Source organism: Scardinius erythrophthalmus (genome assembly GCF_964197995.2).
Source record: "Scardinius erythrophthalmus genome assembly, chromosome: 18".
Classification (NCBI taxonomy): Eukaryota; Metazoa; Chordata; class Actinopteri; order Cypriniformes; family Leuciscidae; genus Scardinius; species Scardinius erythrophthalmus.
Window position 1 is genome coordinate 5,984,272 of NC_138238.1, and position 20,096 is coordinate 6,004,367.

A 20,096-nucleotide genomic window follows, 5' to 3' on the forward strand; every position below is an offset into this window, starting at 1 on the left:
TTTTACGTAAATGTTTCGCAGCAAGACTTACAGTCTGGAGTCAGTTGAGGCTGGACATAAGTGAGAAGAGACATAAGTGAGTTTTCTACTCATTCCTCAGAGTATTTTGATAAAAGATCATTGTTAAGGGAAAGCTTAAAAATGCTGTGCATGTAATAGATAAGACTGCAGATTTTGTCCTAACAGAAAATTTGTCTCAGACTGCAAAATCGATCTAAAATAGTGGCCGTAGGCGCAACTCCAGTTTTCCCTACAATCAGGGAAAAAATAAATGCATTGTCACTCAAAAAGTATGTGGTCAGCATATCTATATACATAGGTCAAGTGAATAGGAGTCAAAAGTACCAGTATCTAAAAATCAATAAATAATTAAAAACAACAACTATATCAGTGTAACATGTATGTTCTGTGTTCCCCCCTTCATAATGTTTTTGGTTTAGTCCTGTGACCTAGTTTTCCCCTGTATGTTTGATTAGTCATTTATTTCACCTGTGTCCTTTTCATGATCTGATTAAGCTCCTTTGTTTGCTACATGTATTAAGGCTATGTTTACACTAGTGGTCGACCGATATGGGATTTTTAATGGCCGATGCCGATGCCGATATTGAGAAAGCAATCTGGCCGATTGGCCGATATGAGGCCGATACAATACATGTGAATACAGTAAATGAGAGACATAAAGAATATTGGTGAAACTAAATTAACATTTATTGTACATACTATTTATGCAAAATTCTTTTTGCAATAAAAAAATATTTACTAAGAAGTTAAAATGTAAACAAAAAGGTAAGGTAACACTTCAATAAATAAAGTTTTAGTGCAGCTTCTTGTCTGCTTTAATATTTAGTCATTTTTTCAGTCAAATAGTTATAATTATTATCGTGCTGCTTACTGCAGGTTACAAATAACATTTATCATTAATGAACCAATCGAAACAATATTCATAAATTAATGACAAAATAGTATGTGAAATTACATACATTTTATGTACAATACATAGTTAAATATAAATCTCACATAGTTTATTTACACTATTTACTTTAAACAGGTTGTTTTACTTCAAGTATATTTTAGGGATGCACCGATGTGAAAATTGTGGCCGATACCGATAACCGATATTAATATTGCTGTTATGGCCGATACCGATATTTACCGATGTCGATATCTCTGTATAGAAAACAAATTTTAATGATTATCAAATAAAGAGCTATTTTCCAAAACACTTTTTTTTTTTTTTTACTTTAGAAATGACTGATATTGGGCACCTTTACCTGTATGCAAAATATGTCACACATACGACACACATGCATTATATTGCATTGCATATAATGTGTGCTGGTCAACTTGTCTAAAATTATGAAACCCTTAGAAAACAGGAAAAAAAAAAACAGGAACATTGTGTACAATTAAGATAGGCTACTTAATTTATTATTCCAATATCCAAATATGATACTAAATAGCACAGGGAAAAGGGCTTCTATTTGTGACGTGCTGTCTTTGCCTTTGAACATTGCACATTTAAAACAGGACACGCATTAGCTGAATAAATGTTAGCCAATACAAACATATTTATAGAAAACAGTTGACAATGATTATACAGGAGTCCAATAATAGCATAACGAATCACTTATTCTAAAAATAATAACAAGTAGGCTATAAGACGAATCCGACATATGGGCTGTGTTAACAGTAAAACGTCCGTCATTTAACGAATTTTAAAAACACGGATCGGATGGATAATACAAAATGCTTTCTGACATTTTGAAAGAAAAAAAAAACAAGCAAGAACAAAATTTAAACTTAGCCCGTCAATTTTTCATTTTACAATTATCTTCTCTCTCTCTCTGTGTGCGCGCGTCCGTGTTTGAGGGACAGCTCGCGCAGCACTGATACATCGGTAGCCTACTTTTTAATCCATAAGTAACGAACGCGCTAGTTTTCATACAAAATAAATAACATAATTAGGTAGGCTACTTTAGTTATTATCAACACAATAACGTAACACATGAAGGTACGTTTCTCAACACAGAATGAATAATAAACGCCTGTTTCTCCACTCGCGCTTATCAGTAATCCACAAATCACACGTGCGGTCACTTTTGAGAAAAAATCAAATTCGAACGGGTATCAAATATCAAGCAATATTCAAATATCTACGAGTCAAATAACGATCATTCAAAAATGTGTCATGAGGGAAAAATCATAAGTCGCACTGGACTGCGTTAACAATGTTACTGACGGGACAGTTCTCTGTAACGCACGTCCAAAGACTGCTTTAAAACTTTCACAGAGACCTCAAACAGAAAGCACAAAGCCTGTCTTTAAATTTAATTTCGTTTTGTATTAATTGTATCTTAATTTTGATCAATGTTTCATCAAAAATAAACAAAGTAAATATTAGAACATATTTAATCAGGACATGGAGGCGAAAGCGCGTGAACTGAAGCGCGTCTCAAATGAACCGAAACCTACCTACCTCACAGACCTGAGACATAGCCTATATAGAAAGCTTGAAACATCTATTTTTAAACAGAACAATTCAAAATGAAAGAAAACAGACTGTTCTCTGCTTATGTCATCTGTATGAAATGTGTATTTCTCTCAGGCGCGTTCACTGCAGGAGTCAGCATCAGTAACTTAATCTTCAACTTCACACGTCAAATATCGGCCTGTTCACATCGGCCCTATTTTGACATCGGACCGATACCGATGTGAAAAAAAAATGACTATATCGGCCGATATTATATCGGCGGCCGATATATCGTGCACCCCTAGTATATTTAAATAATAATGATTTATGTGTTTAGTTTTGCTTGTTTGTTTCTTTAAAACGTTGCAAGCCGTCACATGTATTTGCATGACATACATGAACATATGAAAATGTATACTACTCACGATATTACGCCAATCATGGATAAATAAATACAGTAGATAGTGAATAACATTTTCAAGGATTTTTCAAACGTAATATTATTACATAGTGTTCTCCTCTCATCCACCTCACGCGACCAACTGCACGCGAGTGACGCGACCCAGCTTTTCCGTGCACGCGAGTCCATTGGAAAACAGCGTCTAGTTTAAATGTAACCCGAGAACAACGCGCGTATCTGAGGATCAGCCAGTCACAGGATTTTTGACTGTTTGTGAGGTAAAATGTTTTCAGTTTTGTTTGAATTCGTTTATATCACATCTGTGACCCCCACTGGAGCTGCCGCTGGGCTGCGGATCTGACATATCACGGTACTGTTTGAATAGACTCTGCTGCACGCCGGAAGTGTTTTTGTGTGTAACACAATGTAGCGTCAGGTTAGAAAGCGAATGCGAATGGTCATTTACTGTGTCTGTCAGATGTCTGCTAGTGGCTTGTCTTACGGTGCTGGGCGGAGCAGAGCGAGTGTATTCAGTTCATTCACGCTCGCTCTGTTCGCGTCAGTGGAAAAAAGCGCGAATGCACAGTCACAAACTGTTTTGAAATATATCGGCCAAACGGAAATATTTATCGGCCGATGCCGATATCTAAAAAATTTCAAATATCGGCCGATATATCGGCCTCGGCGATATATCGGTCGACCACTAGTTTACACGTGGCCGGTTATTTTCATAAACGGACATTTCACCCTCTCCGTTTTCAGAAAAGTGTTCGTTTACACAAACCCGTGTATATGCCGTCAAGAGCATGCCAAACCTGTAGGTGGCAGTGTAACGAGAAGCTCAAGCTCATGTTAGCCAATCAGAATCCCGAAAATATAGGTCGCACCTTTGACGCAGTGCAAGTTCTGTCGCATACTGTGACGTCGACTGCCTAAAACTCCGGTTTTCTCTGTTTACATGCAAACGTGCAAACAGAGTTTTCCAAAATCTCCAGTTTTTAGAAAGAATCGTTTTCAGAGGCGAATTCTCCGTTTGCGTGTAAACGAGGGGCACAACCGAAGGGAAATGTCTCAGTTTTTCAAAATAACCATGTACGTGTAAACGGTGCCTTAGTCCCTGTGTTCTCCCTCAGTCTCCGTTCTCGTTAATGTTAGCGTCTATGTTAAACTGTTAAAGTGAGTGTTCTCCTGAGTTTTGTATTAAAGGGATAGTTCACTTTGAAATTCAATTTTGGTATGTTTTAGCTTACCTCAAGGGCATCCAAGATGTAGGTGTCTTTTTTTCCGCAGTAGTTTCAATTTTGATATTTTTAGGTCAAACCGTTCTTGTCTGACAGTCATATCATGCAGGTCTATGGTCACTGTCTCAAAGAGCATGCACAGAGTCCAAATTAAACAATTCCCCATCGTAAGTACACATTGATGGTCTAAGACATGAAACGAGCGGTTTGTGTGAGAAAACTAACAGTATTTATTACGTTTTTACCTCTTATAAACAGCCATGTCCAAGTGATCTGAGGGCGCGCGCGCATCCTGGTGTGTGACGCGTGCGCAGACTGGTGCATAGATATATACACTAGATGTCGCCTTGGCTACAGCATTCCTTAAGAACTGCCATAGCCAAGGCGACATCTAGTGTATATATCTATGCTCCAGTCTGCATCAGATCACTTGGACGTGGCTGTGTATAAGAGGTAAAAACGATATAAATACTGTTCGTTTTCTCACACAAACCGCTCGTTTCGTGTCTTAGGCCATCAATGTGTACTTACGATGGGGAATTGTTTAATTTGGACGATGGGGAATTGTTTTAATTTGGACTCTGTGCATGCTCTTTGAGACAGTGACCATAGACCTGCATTATATGACTGTCAGACAAGAACGGTTTGACCAAAAAAAAAAATCAAAATTGAAACTACTGCGGAAAAAGACACCTACATCTTGGATGCCCTTGAGGTAAGCTAAAATATACCAAAATTTAATATCAAAGTGAACTATCCCTTTAAATCCTGTTTATTCCTATTCTCCGTCTTCATCGTGCTTTTCACTACACCAAGTTACGTAACAATCAGTCTTTTCACAATAAACCAACTGAATTTGCATACAATATGGACACATTTGCATACTATACAAATATGTATGTAGAGCTCTGAGTTGAGTTACCGCATGACTGACTTACTCTAAACTTTACTCCAGACACTCCAGAATTAGATGATCTCTCAAGACACTAATCCAGTTTAACATTTTGGTGCCTACTAAAGAATCACAAGATTAAAAATGCAAGATTATGAGAGGGATTTTTGTTTGTACGGCTAAAGAGAGGATCACAGGATTGTCTGAGTCTCTCTGTCTCCTCTTCCTCTTGAGTAATGTATGAGTGTCACATAGACCAAGCTTGAAGTTTTTCAAGGACCCTTCTTTAAGAAGAGAGGCTGCCTGACAGAAGCCAGAACTGCACCGTTTCCCTTTCAAGGTCTGACAATATATAAAGCTGCACTGCCTTGAATATTCCATCACCTGCACAAACATTATATATCATATATGTTACACATGTGTCTTCATGTAGCATGTTATTTCTCACGGAGCATGAGAAATAACAGTCTCCCAATGTCAAGGATGAATGCACAGGGATGAGTTATTACCTCAGTCAAGGACCTTGAAAGACAGTCTTTGTGTTATTAGATGATACATGCTGTGTTTTCTAACTCATAATTGGTTAAGTTAAAGGAGTCAAAAGTACCTGTACAGAATACTTTAAGTAAAAAAAAAAAAATTCTTCTAAAAAACAATTGAAAATAAATAAAAACAACAACAATACCAGTCTATTCACAGTATACTGACTAAATGTGGTACCTGGATGCAGTACATTAAATGAATACCAAGTACAACAGTTATCATTTATTTAAATTGTTTTAAATAAATGTACTTTATATTTATATGCATTTATTTACATAATTATTTAAATAATAAACAATTAACATTTAATGTCAATATGAATATCTGTATTATTATTTATACATATTAATATTCATAATAGTTTATAAATTAACATACACATTAATTTATATATTTAAAGTATAGAAATATAATGTTATTTTTTAATATTCCGTGTAGCATATATTCATGATGAAATCCTGTTTCTGCCTCAGATGTAAAAAATAAAAGGTAATTTTGAAATATTACAAATTAAGAAATAGTCACATTGTGAGATATACATGTATTTAATTCACATTTAAATAATTAAGTAATTTATATTAACTATATAAAATATTTAATATACAAATATTTAATTCACATTTAAATAATTAAGTAATTTATATTAACTATATAAAATATTTAATATACAAATATTTAATGTCAACATTGAAATTCATATACACATTCATATTTTTTATATTATATTTATCAATATACAGCATCCAGAATTAATATATTAATATTTATCTATATTTTTTTTTTCAATTGTTTTATATGTATCATATATTTATGGAATCCCTTTTCTGCCATAAAAAAAAAAAAAATGACTGCAAAATAAGTGTAAAAATAGAAACACAAGCTGCATCCGGAACTGCATACTGTACTCCTATATACAGTAGTAGGCAAAAAAACAGTATCTGACTCATGAAAGTCCTCGGATGACCTATTACTTCTGGTGAGATTCTGAAGTGTGCATACGATGGACACTTACTATTCCATGAGCCAATGCGAGTGGATTTGTGAATGACAGAGAAGCGACTCCACTGATGCCGGTAGGTCACATGACAATGACAACATGGCAAATGTAGTACGTCCAGATTACAGTCATACTACACACATTCATATATGTGCTTTTAGCATTTGCAAAGTAATAACTTCTTCAAAATAAGTATCTACTCAAGAGAGTATACGATTTCTGATGCAGCGACAGTCTCAATGTGAGATACAGTATAACGTCCATGTTATGAGAAATAGTCACAACTGTGAGATTAAAGTCGTGACTCACAACTACTAGAAATAGTCACAATTGTGAGATTGTGAGAATTCATATTTGATTTCACTGTACTATCGAAAAATGGTGTTGAAAATTATAAAAACGTACTGGTTTTGGCATCAGCTACAGAAATTCTGGTAATTCAACTGTAATGAGTTGTTTATCCATGGTACATTCATTACAGAATTGCTTCATGGAACACTGATGAGTTGATTACTCTAATCATATGGTACTTTGACCCCTAAAGACGGCGTCTCTTTTAGACAGCGAGTCTTTTGGCAAAACAGCTTTTCCTGTCCCTTTTATCCATCTTTGAGGATAAAGATGCAACCAGTGAGGCACTCAACCACATGAATGCAAGAAAATAAAGAGCAGTAGGAAGGCAGGGTCTATCATACTGTATCAGTTTGTCATCCCTCACGGGAACCTTTCCTGTTCTATTGCAAGCGTCTGCAAGTTTTAATTAAGCAAAGACTCAAAATAAACACATGCACTCACACACACACAAACGGAGGGGCTGAAGGATTAATTGTCTAGAGTCTTTGCCGATCTAATTAAGGGTCATTTCGCATCATGGCCATATTTTACCAGCCCCTGTGATAGAGGCGGTAATTAAATATGAGGGAGTTAGCCGCACTAACGATCTTGGGACCTTGCCTTTTGCATGCGCATGTCAAATTAAATCCCTCATAACAGCTTGCTCTTAATGGCATTTTATCGTTGCGGATTAGCATATTCTGTTGACGCTGTAAACCTTGTTCAATTTTTGTAAACAGTTTGAGCACGAAGCACAGCGGTGGCCAGAGGGCTTGGGGGTCTCTACCTGCCGTAGTGAACTAACCAATCAGAGCTCTTCAGAAGCAGTCGTGCGGATATGCTAATAAAGGAAGACAAAAAGTAATTATTAATTCATGCAATTAGCAACCTGATAAAGCTCTACTTTGAAGTAATGCAATTTTAAATTAATACAATCTGCTTAATAGCCATGTAGCACTCCAGTTATAATGTCAGGCCACATTAAAATACAGTCTAGTTCTGGACGTATTATACTTTTCAACATTTTTTATGATTCCTTATTTATTCAACATTCCCTGAAACACCTCTTGAGTTTTCGTCTGGGAAAATGAACCTGTCACAATATCCCTCAAGGCATGCGCAAAAATGGGGCATGGCATGGTTGAGTTGTGTTAGTAGTGTGTTGAAACTAGGGCTGCGTGATTAATCACAATTTCCATGTAATCGCACTTAAATCGAGTTGCTTATCGCGATTTTGAAATCGCAAAGGCTGCGATTATTTTTTATGCGCAGCTTTTCATTGATATACGGCTCTGTAAACGCTGCTCCATTTGAAAGCACTGCGAGTTTGAGTCACTTATTACGTGCATTTGAACATTTAAACATGCTTTTACTCTAAACTCACTTCATAACGGCAGTTGAGCATCCTTCTGTGAGATGATAGGGATTTCCTGGAATGATGTGCGTTATTTACTTCTGCTGCGCGGCATATTTGACGTGTCTGCGTGAGAGCGCCCTCTAGATGGAGCAGCTTTTACTACAGATCAGCCGTGCTGCACTGACAAACTGCGCATAAAATAATTGCAACCTTTGCCAAATCGTGTGCGGTTTCATTGCGATTAATTGTGCAGCCCTAGTTGAAACTCACAGTCATTGTAAGGGGCATGACATTTCCAAAACGTGCTCAAAGGGGTTGACCAATCACAACACACTGGTCCAGCCGTCCAATCACAGCACACTACGCTTTTTGGAAGGAGGGGCTTCATAGAGACTGGGAAGAGAGGTGCTGCAACAATGTAAAATATGTGAAAAAATGTGTTTTTGACCATTCAAGAAAACCTATTCTTGTAGACCGCAAAAATCAAGACTTTGAAAAAGGGCATGGCCTCTTTAAAGTTCACTCAAGCATTTCAACACCACACTAATATTGCCATTTTATCAGTCTGAACAGACAAAATATAGTTTTACTCAATATAAAAGCTCAGAAAGGCGTAAATCACTATCTTATGCATTCAATTTCCCTGTCATGCTTAAAGTTAAAACATGAAGATGTAAATATATAAACTGTTTTTTTCCTCCTTTCATTGTCATAAAAATGCATTTTTGTACCTCTGGATTTTCTCTCACAGAGGCAATTTTTCATTGCTGCCTTCAAGTCCTCCTGGGAAGTTTGTACTTATGAGCTCAGAAGTCAGAATAATGCTGAGATTTGCATTCTAATTTTGCTTGGATGGTTTTGGGACTAATTTATGCTTTATATGTATTTTATGCTTCTTATAAATTATTCACAGAAAATGATGGCAAATAAGTGTCACCTCATAAACCAGCTAAATAAGAAGTATTTTATGCCATGTTATCGCTATTCTTCACCAGCAATGGGTACATAAAAAAACTGTGTACAAACTACTGTAAATATATAGCCAACCCTCACAAATACAACTTACAATCAAAAACAACTTGATTTAATAATCCAATGTAAATTCAATTTGTAAATGTAAATAACAATTCACAAAGTAAGTTTTTTTTTCTTAACACATTAATAGCAAATATTTAATTATATTACAGTAGATGTTTTGGCTGTTACAACCAATAAGAAAGCTGTTTGACAGTTATTTCAAAATAAAGGTACATAACTAAAAGCTTACTAGAAAAAAAGTAAGCTTTTTTGGCAGATTTCAAATTGCATACTTCCTGTGCTAGCCGGGTAACTGCGAGCATGTGAATGCTAATGGATATCTTTCTCCAGTTATGATAATACACGCTCATTTCAAATGTATTGGTGTCTTTCCTGACCGCTCACCTCATAAATACAATCATTCCAACATGATTTGAAGGCAGCAAGTAATAATGTCTGTCTCTTTTTCTGTCTGCACGTCTGTCTCTCTTTTCCCTGCATTACCCTATGCTTGAGTACCCTGAATACTGATCAACCACCACACATTTACATATTTCTGAAGATAAGAGAAACCAAACGCTACACAGACAAGTTATCCAGCTTCCTACGGCCTCATTGTACAATGCTTCAGCAGAGAGACGTAAAGCACATGGACATGGCCTGCGGAATCAATCTCCGCTTCAGAAAGAGAGAGAGAGACGATACACAAAGAGAATAAAAGGAGGACACTGGGATGGAGCTTTGCCCCCTGCTAACAGTCTCACAGTGCCCATTAAACAACGTTTACTGAATCAATTTACGATGCGTAATGCAGTTTTTGAGTACTGGGAGCTCAAGGACAGTGGCAGTATGTCTTTCATTGAGCTTCTTCTGTTATGTGATTAGGTTTGGCGATACTGAATATCTGTTCATAGCTGACAAATAGATTCCAAAATAAAATGTATATACTGTATTTGTATAAGGGAAGGTATATCATTTGTAGAGCTGCACGATTAAAGGTACAATATGTAACTTTTTTGCTTTAAAAATAGCAAAAATCACTATATCTTTGTTATATACAGCGGGGGAAATAAGTATTGAACACGTCATCATTTTTCTCAGTAAATATATTTCCAAAGGTGCTATTGACATGAAATTTTCACCAGATGTTGGTAACAACCCAAGTAAGCCATACATACAAAGAAACAAACAAAAATAAGTTCAGAAATTAAGTTATGTGTAATAATGTGAAATGACACAGGGAAAAAGTATTGAACACATGAAGAAAGGGAGGCGCAAAAAGGCATGGAAAGCCAAGACAACTGCTGAAAACTTATAGTAATTAAAAAGCAATCCAGCCCCCTGTCAGTAGAAATTAATAACAGCTGGTTCACTCCCAAATGATGGCCTACAAAAAGGTCTCATTGCCAAGGTGTCACACAAGACACGTCTCATGATGGGTAAAAGCAAAGAGCTGTCTCAAGACCTTCGCAACCTAATTGTTGCAAAACATAATGATGGCATTGGTTATAGGCGCCATTCTAAGCTTCTAAATGGTCCAGTGAGCACTTTTGGGGCCATAATATGGAAGTGGAAAGACAATAATTTCACCATAAATTTGCCTCGACCAGTGCTCCTCGCAAGATTTCTGATAGAGGAGTGAAAAGAATAATCAGAAGAGTTTTGTGATAACATGTGATTCTGATATGATGTCACTGCATGCACTGCACTCCTTCCTCTCCACTCGTCTCAGGTAAATAAATGCGTCTTCCAGCTGAGCCCGAGCGTTTGGCGTCGCGCGTTCATGTGTGTTGGGGGCGTGGCTTTGGAAGCAGCTCAGAAGGGAGGGGGTGGAGTGAATGGAAATAATTAGCTGTGTTTACATCAGTCGTGAGAGGTCTACAGACACAACATTTTTATACTCTCTTTTTCAGAGTACTTACATTTTAATTATGTATTGGTATATAAACACAGTTAAACAAATTTGGAATATATATATATTTTTTTTAGAAAAATCCTACCTACCCTGCCTGTAAGAGGAAGGCATCCTTATCCGCATCATCCGCATAAAGATCCCCGAGTATGAAAATAAAATAATTAAATAAAGTAGCTTACAGTAAACCATTCATCTAGTAAAATACACTCAAATGTGGTCACTGCAAAAGTTCCCATGCTCATTCCAGACTGACTTGCTAATGCTAATAGATTCATGGCCCTATTTGCTATTTGGCACAGGCACAAAATTCATGTTTCACAAGATCGACAAGCCCATGAGGCAAACACAGGCGAAACGGCATGACTTCTAGCTAAAATGATGAAGGCTGTCAAATCTCAAACACAAACCAATAAGTCAAGCTGCAGTTCTGAGCTGCTGTTTTGCTGTACTAAGCTAACTCCATGCAAAGATGTTATCGATCAAGGCCAGCGGGTACAGACAAGTGATGGAATAAGGTCAGAAAAAGAGCAAAAGGTCACTTGCTTAATTTACAAATTGATGTTGTTCATGAGGGTCTAAAATGTTTCAACATTATCTTAGACTGCTGTTTATATCCCTGTTAAAAATGACACCAATAACAACAAGAACAATGTATCTGCTGGTCTTAAAGGCCGCCAAAATGGTCAGGCTGGTCTATTTGGTTTCCTATGTGGTTCTACAGGGGTTATAGACAGCTCAGCACAGCTGTCAAGGCTAGGACAACTAACCACCTCAATTCAGCTAAGACCACCAAACAACCTTAGGCTGGTTTCAAATCAAAATAGAGTCTTTTTGCCTTATTTATTAGATTTGAGGTAATCTACAGAATGCTAATGTACTCCTGAAGTAATCAAAATACCTCCGCTGAAGAAGAAGAAAAAAATGTCTGGCTGGTCTTAGCTGGTTTAAAGTGGTCAAGCTGGTCTCCCAGCCTGACCATCTGAAGAAGTGGCCAAAACCCCTCTAAAACTTGCCTGCTAAACCAGTTTAGGCTTGTTTTAGAGGGGTTTTGGCCACTTCTTCAGATGGTCAGGCTGGGAGACCAGTCTTGTTTCCTTATTTATTAGATTTGAGGTCATCTACAGCAGTGGTTCTCAAAGTGTGGGGCGCGCCCCCCAGGGGGGGCGCAAGGTTACTGCAGGGGGGGCGCGGGAGATCAGCAAAAAATAAATAAATAAAAATACAGCCGTTACGTTACTACGGCATTCAAGTGCGTGAAAGCGGTAGTGAAAGCGCTCTTCTTTTATAAAGCGGCAACGAACGGCAATGAATCGTTCTTCTTCAGACCGTTGGAACAAGCCCAACATAGAAGTTGCTCGCCAAAGAAAAAAACCTCTTCAGCGGACCGAATCACGAGCTGCTATTGTGAACGCGGCACTCCGCTGCTGTGCGCGCTCTGGTGAGAAGACCAACCAGAAGCTGAGCTCGTGAGGCACTCTCCAAAGCTGCTATATATTAACTTTTAATTATAAATGAAAAGTTTAAGTTCTGGTTTATTATTCTCTCTTACTGTTGATTCAATGACATGACAAATTAAAACTATTCCTGTTTTTCATTGCACGTTTTTATTTTATTTTGTAATTTTTTATTTTTTATTTTTCAAGGAGAAATACAGAAAGCAGGCCTTCAATAATTTCCTAAATCAGAGACACTTGTAAGTTTATCATTGCACGTTTTTCATTGTAAAAAAACATATTTATTATTAATTTTTTTGGGAGGGGGGGCTCAGATTTTTTTAAAGGTTTAAAGGGGGGCGTGACCAAAAAAGTTTGAGAACCACTGATCTACAGTATGCCAGTGTACTCCTGAAGTAGCCAAAATACCTTTTAGCAGATATAGTCATTAAAGTCCTTCCCTTCCAGGAGAACAAATCAAAGACTTCGCTGAAGAAGAAGAAAAAACTGTCCGGCTGGTCTTAGCTGGTTTAAGCTGGTCAAGCTGGTCTCTCAACCTGGCCAATCTGGTGTTTAGCTGGTTGGCCAGCTGGTCTCCCAGCCTGACCATCTGAAGAAGTGGCCAAAGCCCCACTGAAACTTGCCTGCTAAACCAGCTTAGGCTTGTTTTAGCGTTTTTTTTTTGTTTTGTTTTTTTCATCCTGCACTCTAATTGTTGGTCCAATAGCAAGCAGCAAATCATTACTCATGGCTGTAACATAACGTAAAGACTATCATAAATTATAAACAACACAGGAAAGTAAACTGAACAAATTATCTGCTCTCTGATTAATTCCATTAAAATAAAAACAAAATAAATAAGGTAGATGAACTTATACTAGCTAAGACCAAGTATATATATCCAGCGGGGATGGTAGGAATCAAAGGTAGGAATCAAAAACTTTGATGTTACTGTACATGCTTTGTTACATAAAGTTATGTGGGCTGTAACAATTACAAAAAAAGGGAATTGAAAAATTTCCAGAGGAAATATGCTTACCTTTCCTACATATTGTGCATCTGGACCAATGTGTTCCTCTAAGACAAAGAATTGGTTCCATATCCATCCCCGCTTGGGCCTATGGTGGACCTCTGTTTCCCCGTCCTTAGTCTGGTTGTGGTTGCGAGTTGCATTGTGGCTCCTGGAAATGACTTTGGCTGGGGTGAAATGGCTCGCCTCATAACCCCTCTCCAGAAAACACAGGCACAAAAGTACAGGACACAAACAAAAGCTCGGGTTCACCTTCATGACTGCGAACAGGGGCGAAATTCCTAATATTCCGAAATGATTCCAAAAACTACAGCGAAACTCCCAAAGTTCTGCAATATTCCAAATACACAGTGATATTCCACAAATGGTATATTCCAAAGGGTGTAGATGGTTTCCAAACCCCCCCTCCTCCTCCACCTCCTCGTCCTCCACCACCACCAACCAGCTCCACCACCTCTGCTCCTTATTCCCCCCCTCCGATGGTCGTTTGAGGGGCTTGATTTAATCAGACGTCGGACCGGAGGTCCAGAAAGCTTTAATGAGGTTCATATTTCAGTCGTTCATCTTCGAAAGGCAGTCGAAATGCATTTACATCATGCACTCTAGAGCACTCGAGGAAGAACGCAGGCGCGTTCAAGCCAGGATGCAACAAACTTGTAAGATGACAGCAGCGGCCATGTTGAATCTCCTGTGAAAAGATGAGATGAAAAAGCTATTTTAATATTTCATAATGTTGCATGATACCACAAGAAAAGGAACATCTCAAAAGACATTTAATTATGAGTACAGAATCTGAATTCACAGTACTCATAAAACAGAAGGCAAAAAGTACCCGGATGACCTACTTCATCCAGCGAGATTCTGAAGTGCGCATACGATGGACACTTTACTATCCCATGATCCCACCGAAGAGGATTTATAAATGACAGTGAAGCTACGCAACTGATGCCAGTAGGTCACGATAATGACATGGCGAATGTCCGAAATTCATTCATGCTACACACATTCATAATAAATATAACATCATTTTTAGCAGTCGCAAAGTAATTACTTCCCCTTGATAATGTTAACCAATATTCAATTAGCTATTTAGTCATATTTTCAGAAAACTTAGGTTCAATGTGGCTCCATTATGCCACCCAATATGTTTCACATTGAAAATGTGGTTACTTTATTTTAAGGTGTCCTTTTTACAGTTTAATTATACATTTAAGTTCTGAGTGATATTAATTAACATATGTAAGTGCATGTAACATGTAACAAGGCCACTGTAAAGTAAAGTTTTACCGAATCTGTTCTTCCACAAGAGTAAAATGGCAATTTACACTGATGGTAAAGGAAAGTTTCCCCAAAAACGAACAGTTTGTCATCATTAACTCTCAGCATCCACTTGGACATTCTTTCATCCCATTTCATCTTTTATGAAAGATTTCTCAATAACAGAGTCAGACCAACATTAGGGGTTAATAAATGAAGACAGATTTTTCATTTTGGGGTGAAAGATTCCATTAAACGAAGTAATTTATGAAATTTCCTTACAGAGAACCAAAACAACAGATGCTTGGCACAGTAAGTCCATCAACTCCAAGTTATAATCAATATTTTACTGTTTAACCAGGCTTGGCATAATATAGTACTTTTGGATTCAGTCTTATGCAGTGACTGCAATGCAGACAGAACACATGTTCACAATGCAGTCAAATATAGTTTCTCATCCTATATTATCAGAATATAGATTAGTTAATATGAAGATGTAAAAGCATATCTAATGTAAAATGATTAACTCTCAGAAAGATTGCACTTGGGTAACCTGAAATACAAATTTTCGAGTGTTCTTGGTGATATAAGGAGTTGCTAAACCAGGCAAGCATAAGCCACTTTAGTCATGCTTTGGTAATAAACAGAAGACAAACATTTAATCATAAAATGTGAGAGATCATAGTGGAGTTGCCAATGGCATATTTAGTTTAATGAATGCAGAAATGCTAATCCCTTTCTATGCACTAACAGCACTCTCATCAAGGTTTAAAAGGTCAGGAATAAAATAAAATATAATTAAATGTGAGAAATCTAGAGTATTCTGCATTAGTCAATTACCACAAAGTAATTCTGACTTGACTAAAATTATGTTTATGCTAACACAACTACTGATATTAAGGTCGTCTGCAAATGACCATTTGCAGCAGGGAATACTGGAAATCTGACTGAAATTAGAACGGTGCATGTCAATGATGCAGGAAAAAAAAATCAAGGATTTGCAAAAGTCCCTACAGTTTTAAAGATTTGCAAGAATGCCATAGAAGAACCATTGATGGTTCCCAAAAAGAACCTTTATACACTATAAAGAACCTTTTGTGGGATGGAAAGGTTCTATGGATGTTACAGGTTCTTCATGTAACAACAGATGCCAATAATGTTGTCTTTAAAGTGTATGCTTGTACATAACAGGCAAACAAGTACAATTCTAAACTGAATGGAGAGAGACCAACTTCTCCACAGCTGATATAAACCTGTATTTTTAATTCTGGTTCAGCTAAAGAACAAACTTCATACAGTAAGAGTTGCTGTTGTGTGTAAGTGCCTTAGCTAATATAAAAGTACATATTCTGTACACGCATCAACTGATATTCTCATTGAATGGGCCGTATCTACAGTAAATAGAGTTGTAATAGAAATCCAATTTGTATGAATTCAACAGCTTGCAAAGGTTTCCAGCTAATCTTAGGATGACAGAACATCCAACAACTAAGTAACCACTATATCTTGAGCATGCACGAGACTATAACTCAACGGATGCCTCTAAAAGCATTTGGAAGCTTCCAAATCTAATACTGTCATGGGTGTCAAATCAATTAAATGGTAAACAGTGGAAATCCCCTTAAAAATGTACATGGATTAAAAATATGTTCTGGAATCTTGGATAATCCTCATGTTTGAGCAAGCTCTTCAGTCAGGAAATAATGCAGCTTGCATGTAGTCACTGGTGACACCTATAAAAAGAGCTGGTTGTTAAATCAAGACTTCCATCTTCTAAAAGGGATTAAAACTGTGTATCTTAGTACACAAACAAAGTGTGCACCCTGATCTGTCAGGAATGACTTCTCTAAAGAATACAAGTGTCAGCATTCTCAGTCAAAATATGTAACACAATGTTTAGTGAATAATGACTCACATTTAGATCTGGCCTTACACAAAGCTATAGTATGGCTTTATAAGACTTAGAAAATAGCACACAAGTTGCATTGGACTTTTTTAGAGATGATACTTGTCTCAACAGTCAATAGCCATCCATCTCCTTTTGTGGACTATCCCTTCGGTTTAACTCCAACACACGTCTAGATTTATGACACCACTGCTTGTTACTGATTTGTGTCTTTCCACATTCAAGTAGAAGCTGCACTTGCTAATTTGCATTTGTATGCTTATTAACTAGCTAAAAAAGCCCAGGCCCAGGGGTGCTCCCAAGATGGCCCTGAGTGAACCGACTGGCTCTCTGAGGCGACGCGGCCGGGCATTATCCTGTGGACTGGATTTGATAAGGTATGTTTGGGATTTAAATTGCTCCGGTGTGTGTGTGTGTGTGTGTGTGTGCATGTGTGTCGGCACCTCATGAGTTGCTCTTCAATCAGAGCGCTGATGTAATGATTATATTCCTGATTATAATTAAAAAACCCTTTTCACCCACCACCTCCTTTTCTTTTCCTTTCAGTCCATTGGTTACAGCTCACAGCTGTGTTCAATCAATGGCAGCTGGTCTCCAGTAGTGAGGCATTCATACAGCAGTGGGGACTTTCTCTACCGTCTGATCAGAGAGCAGCAGGATAGGCATTTCAAGTCATAATGGTTTAGATTACAAAATCAGTTTTGGGCTTTGTTCCTAAATCTGCATTATTTGTTAGCAGTAAAGTGGAATATCAGCAGTTTTAGAACAGTTTGTCAAAAGAACAGAGGAAAAATGAGTTATTATTCATATTCGGATGGGACTAGTTTTCCTTTAAGAGGTCAAGACAATTAATTCACGTTTATTGATAACTTTGTTTCTTCAGCAGCAAATCAGCATATTAGAATGATTTCTGAAGGATCATGTGACACTGAAGACGATGATGCTGAAAATTCAGCTTTGCCATTAGAGGAATACATTACATTCAAATAGAAAACAGCTATTTTAAATTGCGTAAACATATAGAGGTCATTTGGGAAACCAGACTGAACTTTGCTTAAGACAATACAACATATGTGAGAACATTTACAAAGAGAAGGAAGACAGATAAGAACAAGAAAGACCAAAAAGTACTGTGAGTCGATAACATTAGAGCAGAGAAATGAGATGGAGAGAAAGAGAATGAGGCCTTGTGTTGCCTGGAGCGAGTATTTTCATGACCTGCTGTGATTTCTCAGTCTGGGCCCTCTGCTATATCAAACTACAGAAGGAGAGATCGGGGTAGAGGGTCAAACGACCTACGGCAAAAGAGAGAAAGACTAATGATAACCACTGTTAGAACACATTGTCAGACAGATGGAAGAGTAATCGGGCTAACAGTGAAGTTGACCAATTACTATGCCATAGATTATATATTATTATATAATGCAATTTACACTACTTAATTGACTAATGCTTCTTTAATATTGGGTCTACTCATAAATGGCACCATTTGGTGGGTGTCTAAACCCAACAGCACTCAACTACTCCACTAAAAAACTGTGCTTTCAACCAGAAACTTATTCTCAAGTGAAAAATGTGACAGTTAACCCAAAACAATGGCCAAAAAAGACTAAACTATGTTGAATAATTATTAATAAAAGAAATTATTAAACTGTTTAAACATGTTTTATATATTATTAATATTGTAATATTCAATTCTATTTTTATAAATATTTTTTAAAAATATAAAATAAATCACATTCAATTCTTAACATTCAATTAGTCACGTGAATTGACAAACATTTAATTTTTTTAAATTTGCAATTAAAAGGTTTCTACATTAAGTCTAGCTGTTGGTTTATGTTTTAGAAGCTGTATATGTTGATATATTACATTTCATCTTTACCTATCCAATCATACACAAATGTGTTTCCTGTACTTATGAATAAATGAGATCACAGAGCTAAAAGCACAAGTGTGAGATGGTTGTTCACAGATAGTCTTAGAATAGACATTTCATTTACAATACGGTAACAGCTTCAAGTTACAGGACTGGGGAGGTGAGAAAGGTATCATTAATTACAAGTTTTGCTTTCTGTGTACCTCTCGATGTTTTTGTGCAAACTAATGTATGTACACTGACTGCCAAACTCTCCCAGCTTACATCATGAAATATAAATAAAAAATTGGAAAGATCAGACACTCACCAATGAAAGTACTTAAACACACACACACTCACATTCTGAAATGATACAACCGGAGTTGCATTGTGAACAAATCTCTCCATCACCTCATGAATATTCATTCAGCCAATTTCCACCATCTTTTGGCAGCTGAAGGTGAGAAGGCCACTTAGACATTGTGTTTTCTGGCTGCCTGTGTTGCAATGTCAGAAATAAATCGCACAGCACCTGCAGGAAATGACACTTGTGATTTCTGAGGGCGGTTAAAAGTGAGAAGAGATCTTGCTTCCGATTATTCATGATGCCATGCAGCAGCGGGCAGCGTTCTTTCTTCTGGACTTGAGTTCTGCCCTCACACAGAGATGCCGGGTGGATGATCAGTCAATTACATGTGAAGAAACTTCTAACATTCACAAGGGAGATATCCTACACACCTATTTTTGTCTGGATGGCAATGAGATCACAAAGAGCAAATGGAGACACTGGCTATCAGATTTTTCTCCAGAGAAAACACCAAATTAATCCAAATTTTAATAAAAGTGGAAATAGAGACCAGAATAATCTCTCATAAAAAAAATAAAAAAAATAAAATAAAGAAAAAATAATAAGGAAAATAAAGACCAGAGTAATCTCACATAAAATAAATATGAAAAAAAGTAAAGTAGAATAACAAAATAAAACAAATAAATGTATTCACATAAAATAAAAATTAAAACAGACAAGACCAGTTATTTGAAATGAAATGCCATGAAATGCCAACCTTTTCATCTTTCTTCTGTTCATCGGAGCATATTACTTGACCCCATCTCACTTATTGTTTTTTCTCTTCTCATTGGATCATGGATCCAGAGCAAAGTGTTCTTCTGGCGTGTCTGCAGCCATTTTAGAAGACAACACGAATCCACGAAAGCCAGTGTAAGCGACATTCTCTGCACGGGTTTAGTGGCCTAAATCACTCCTGCATCCCATCTGCCGTACATTTGATGAAGAGATTGAGAGGGAGGGGAAGGAGAGAGAGGAAAGGAAGGAAGGAAGGAAGGAAGGAGGGAGGGAGGGAGGGAGGGAGGGATGGGATTCTCCTGTCTTTCTCATCACAGAAGGAGGACACTGCCTCTGAGACGGTCTCCATCTGCTACACTCTGC

At 37.2% G+C, this 20,096-nt stretch overlaps 1 protein-coding gene across 2 annotated transcripts in view; it reads right to left on the reverse strand.

Moving 5' to 3' along the window:
* Window positions 1–20,096, reverse strand: part of LOC308706690 (cadherin-18) — a 146,143-nt gene that overhangs the window by 85,915 nt on the left and 40,132 nt on the right. For both annotated transcript variants that reach the window (XM_081392479.1, XM_081392480.1), the window contains exon 2: window positions 13,638–14,316. In XM_081392479.1, coding sequence (XP_081248605.1) covers window positions 13,638–13,886 — 249 coding nt within the window. In that variant the 5' untranslated portion in view covers window positions 13,887–14,316. The remainder of the gene's footprint in view (window positions 1–13,637; window positions 14,317–20,096) is intronic.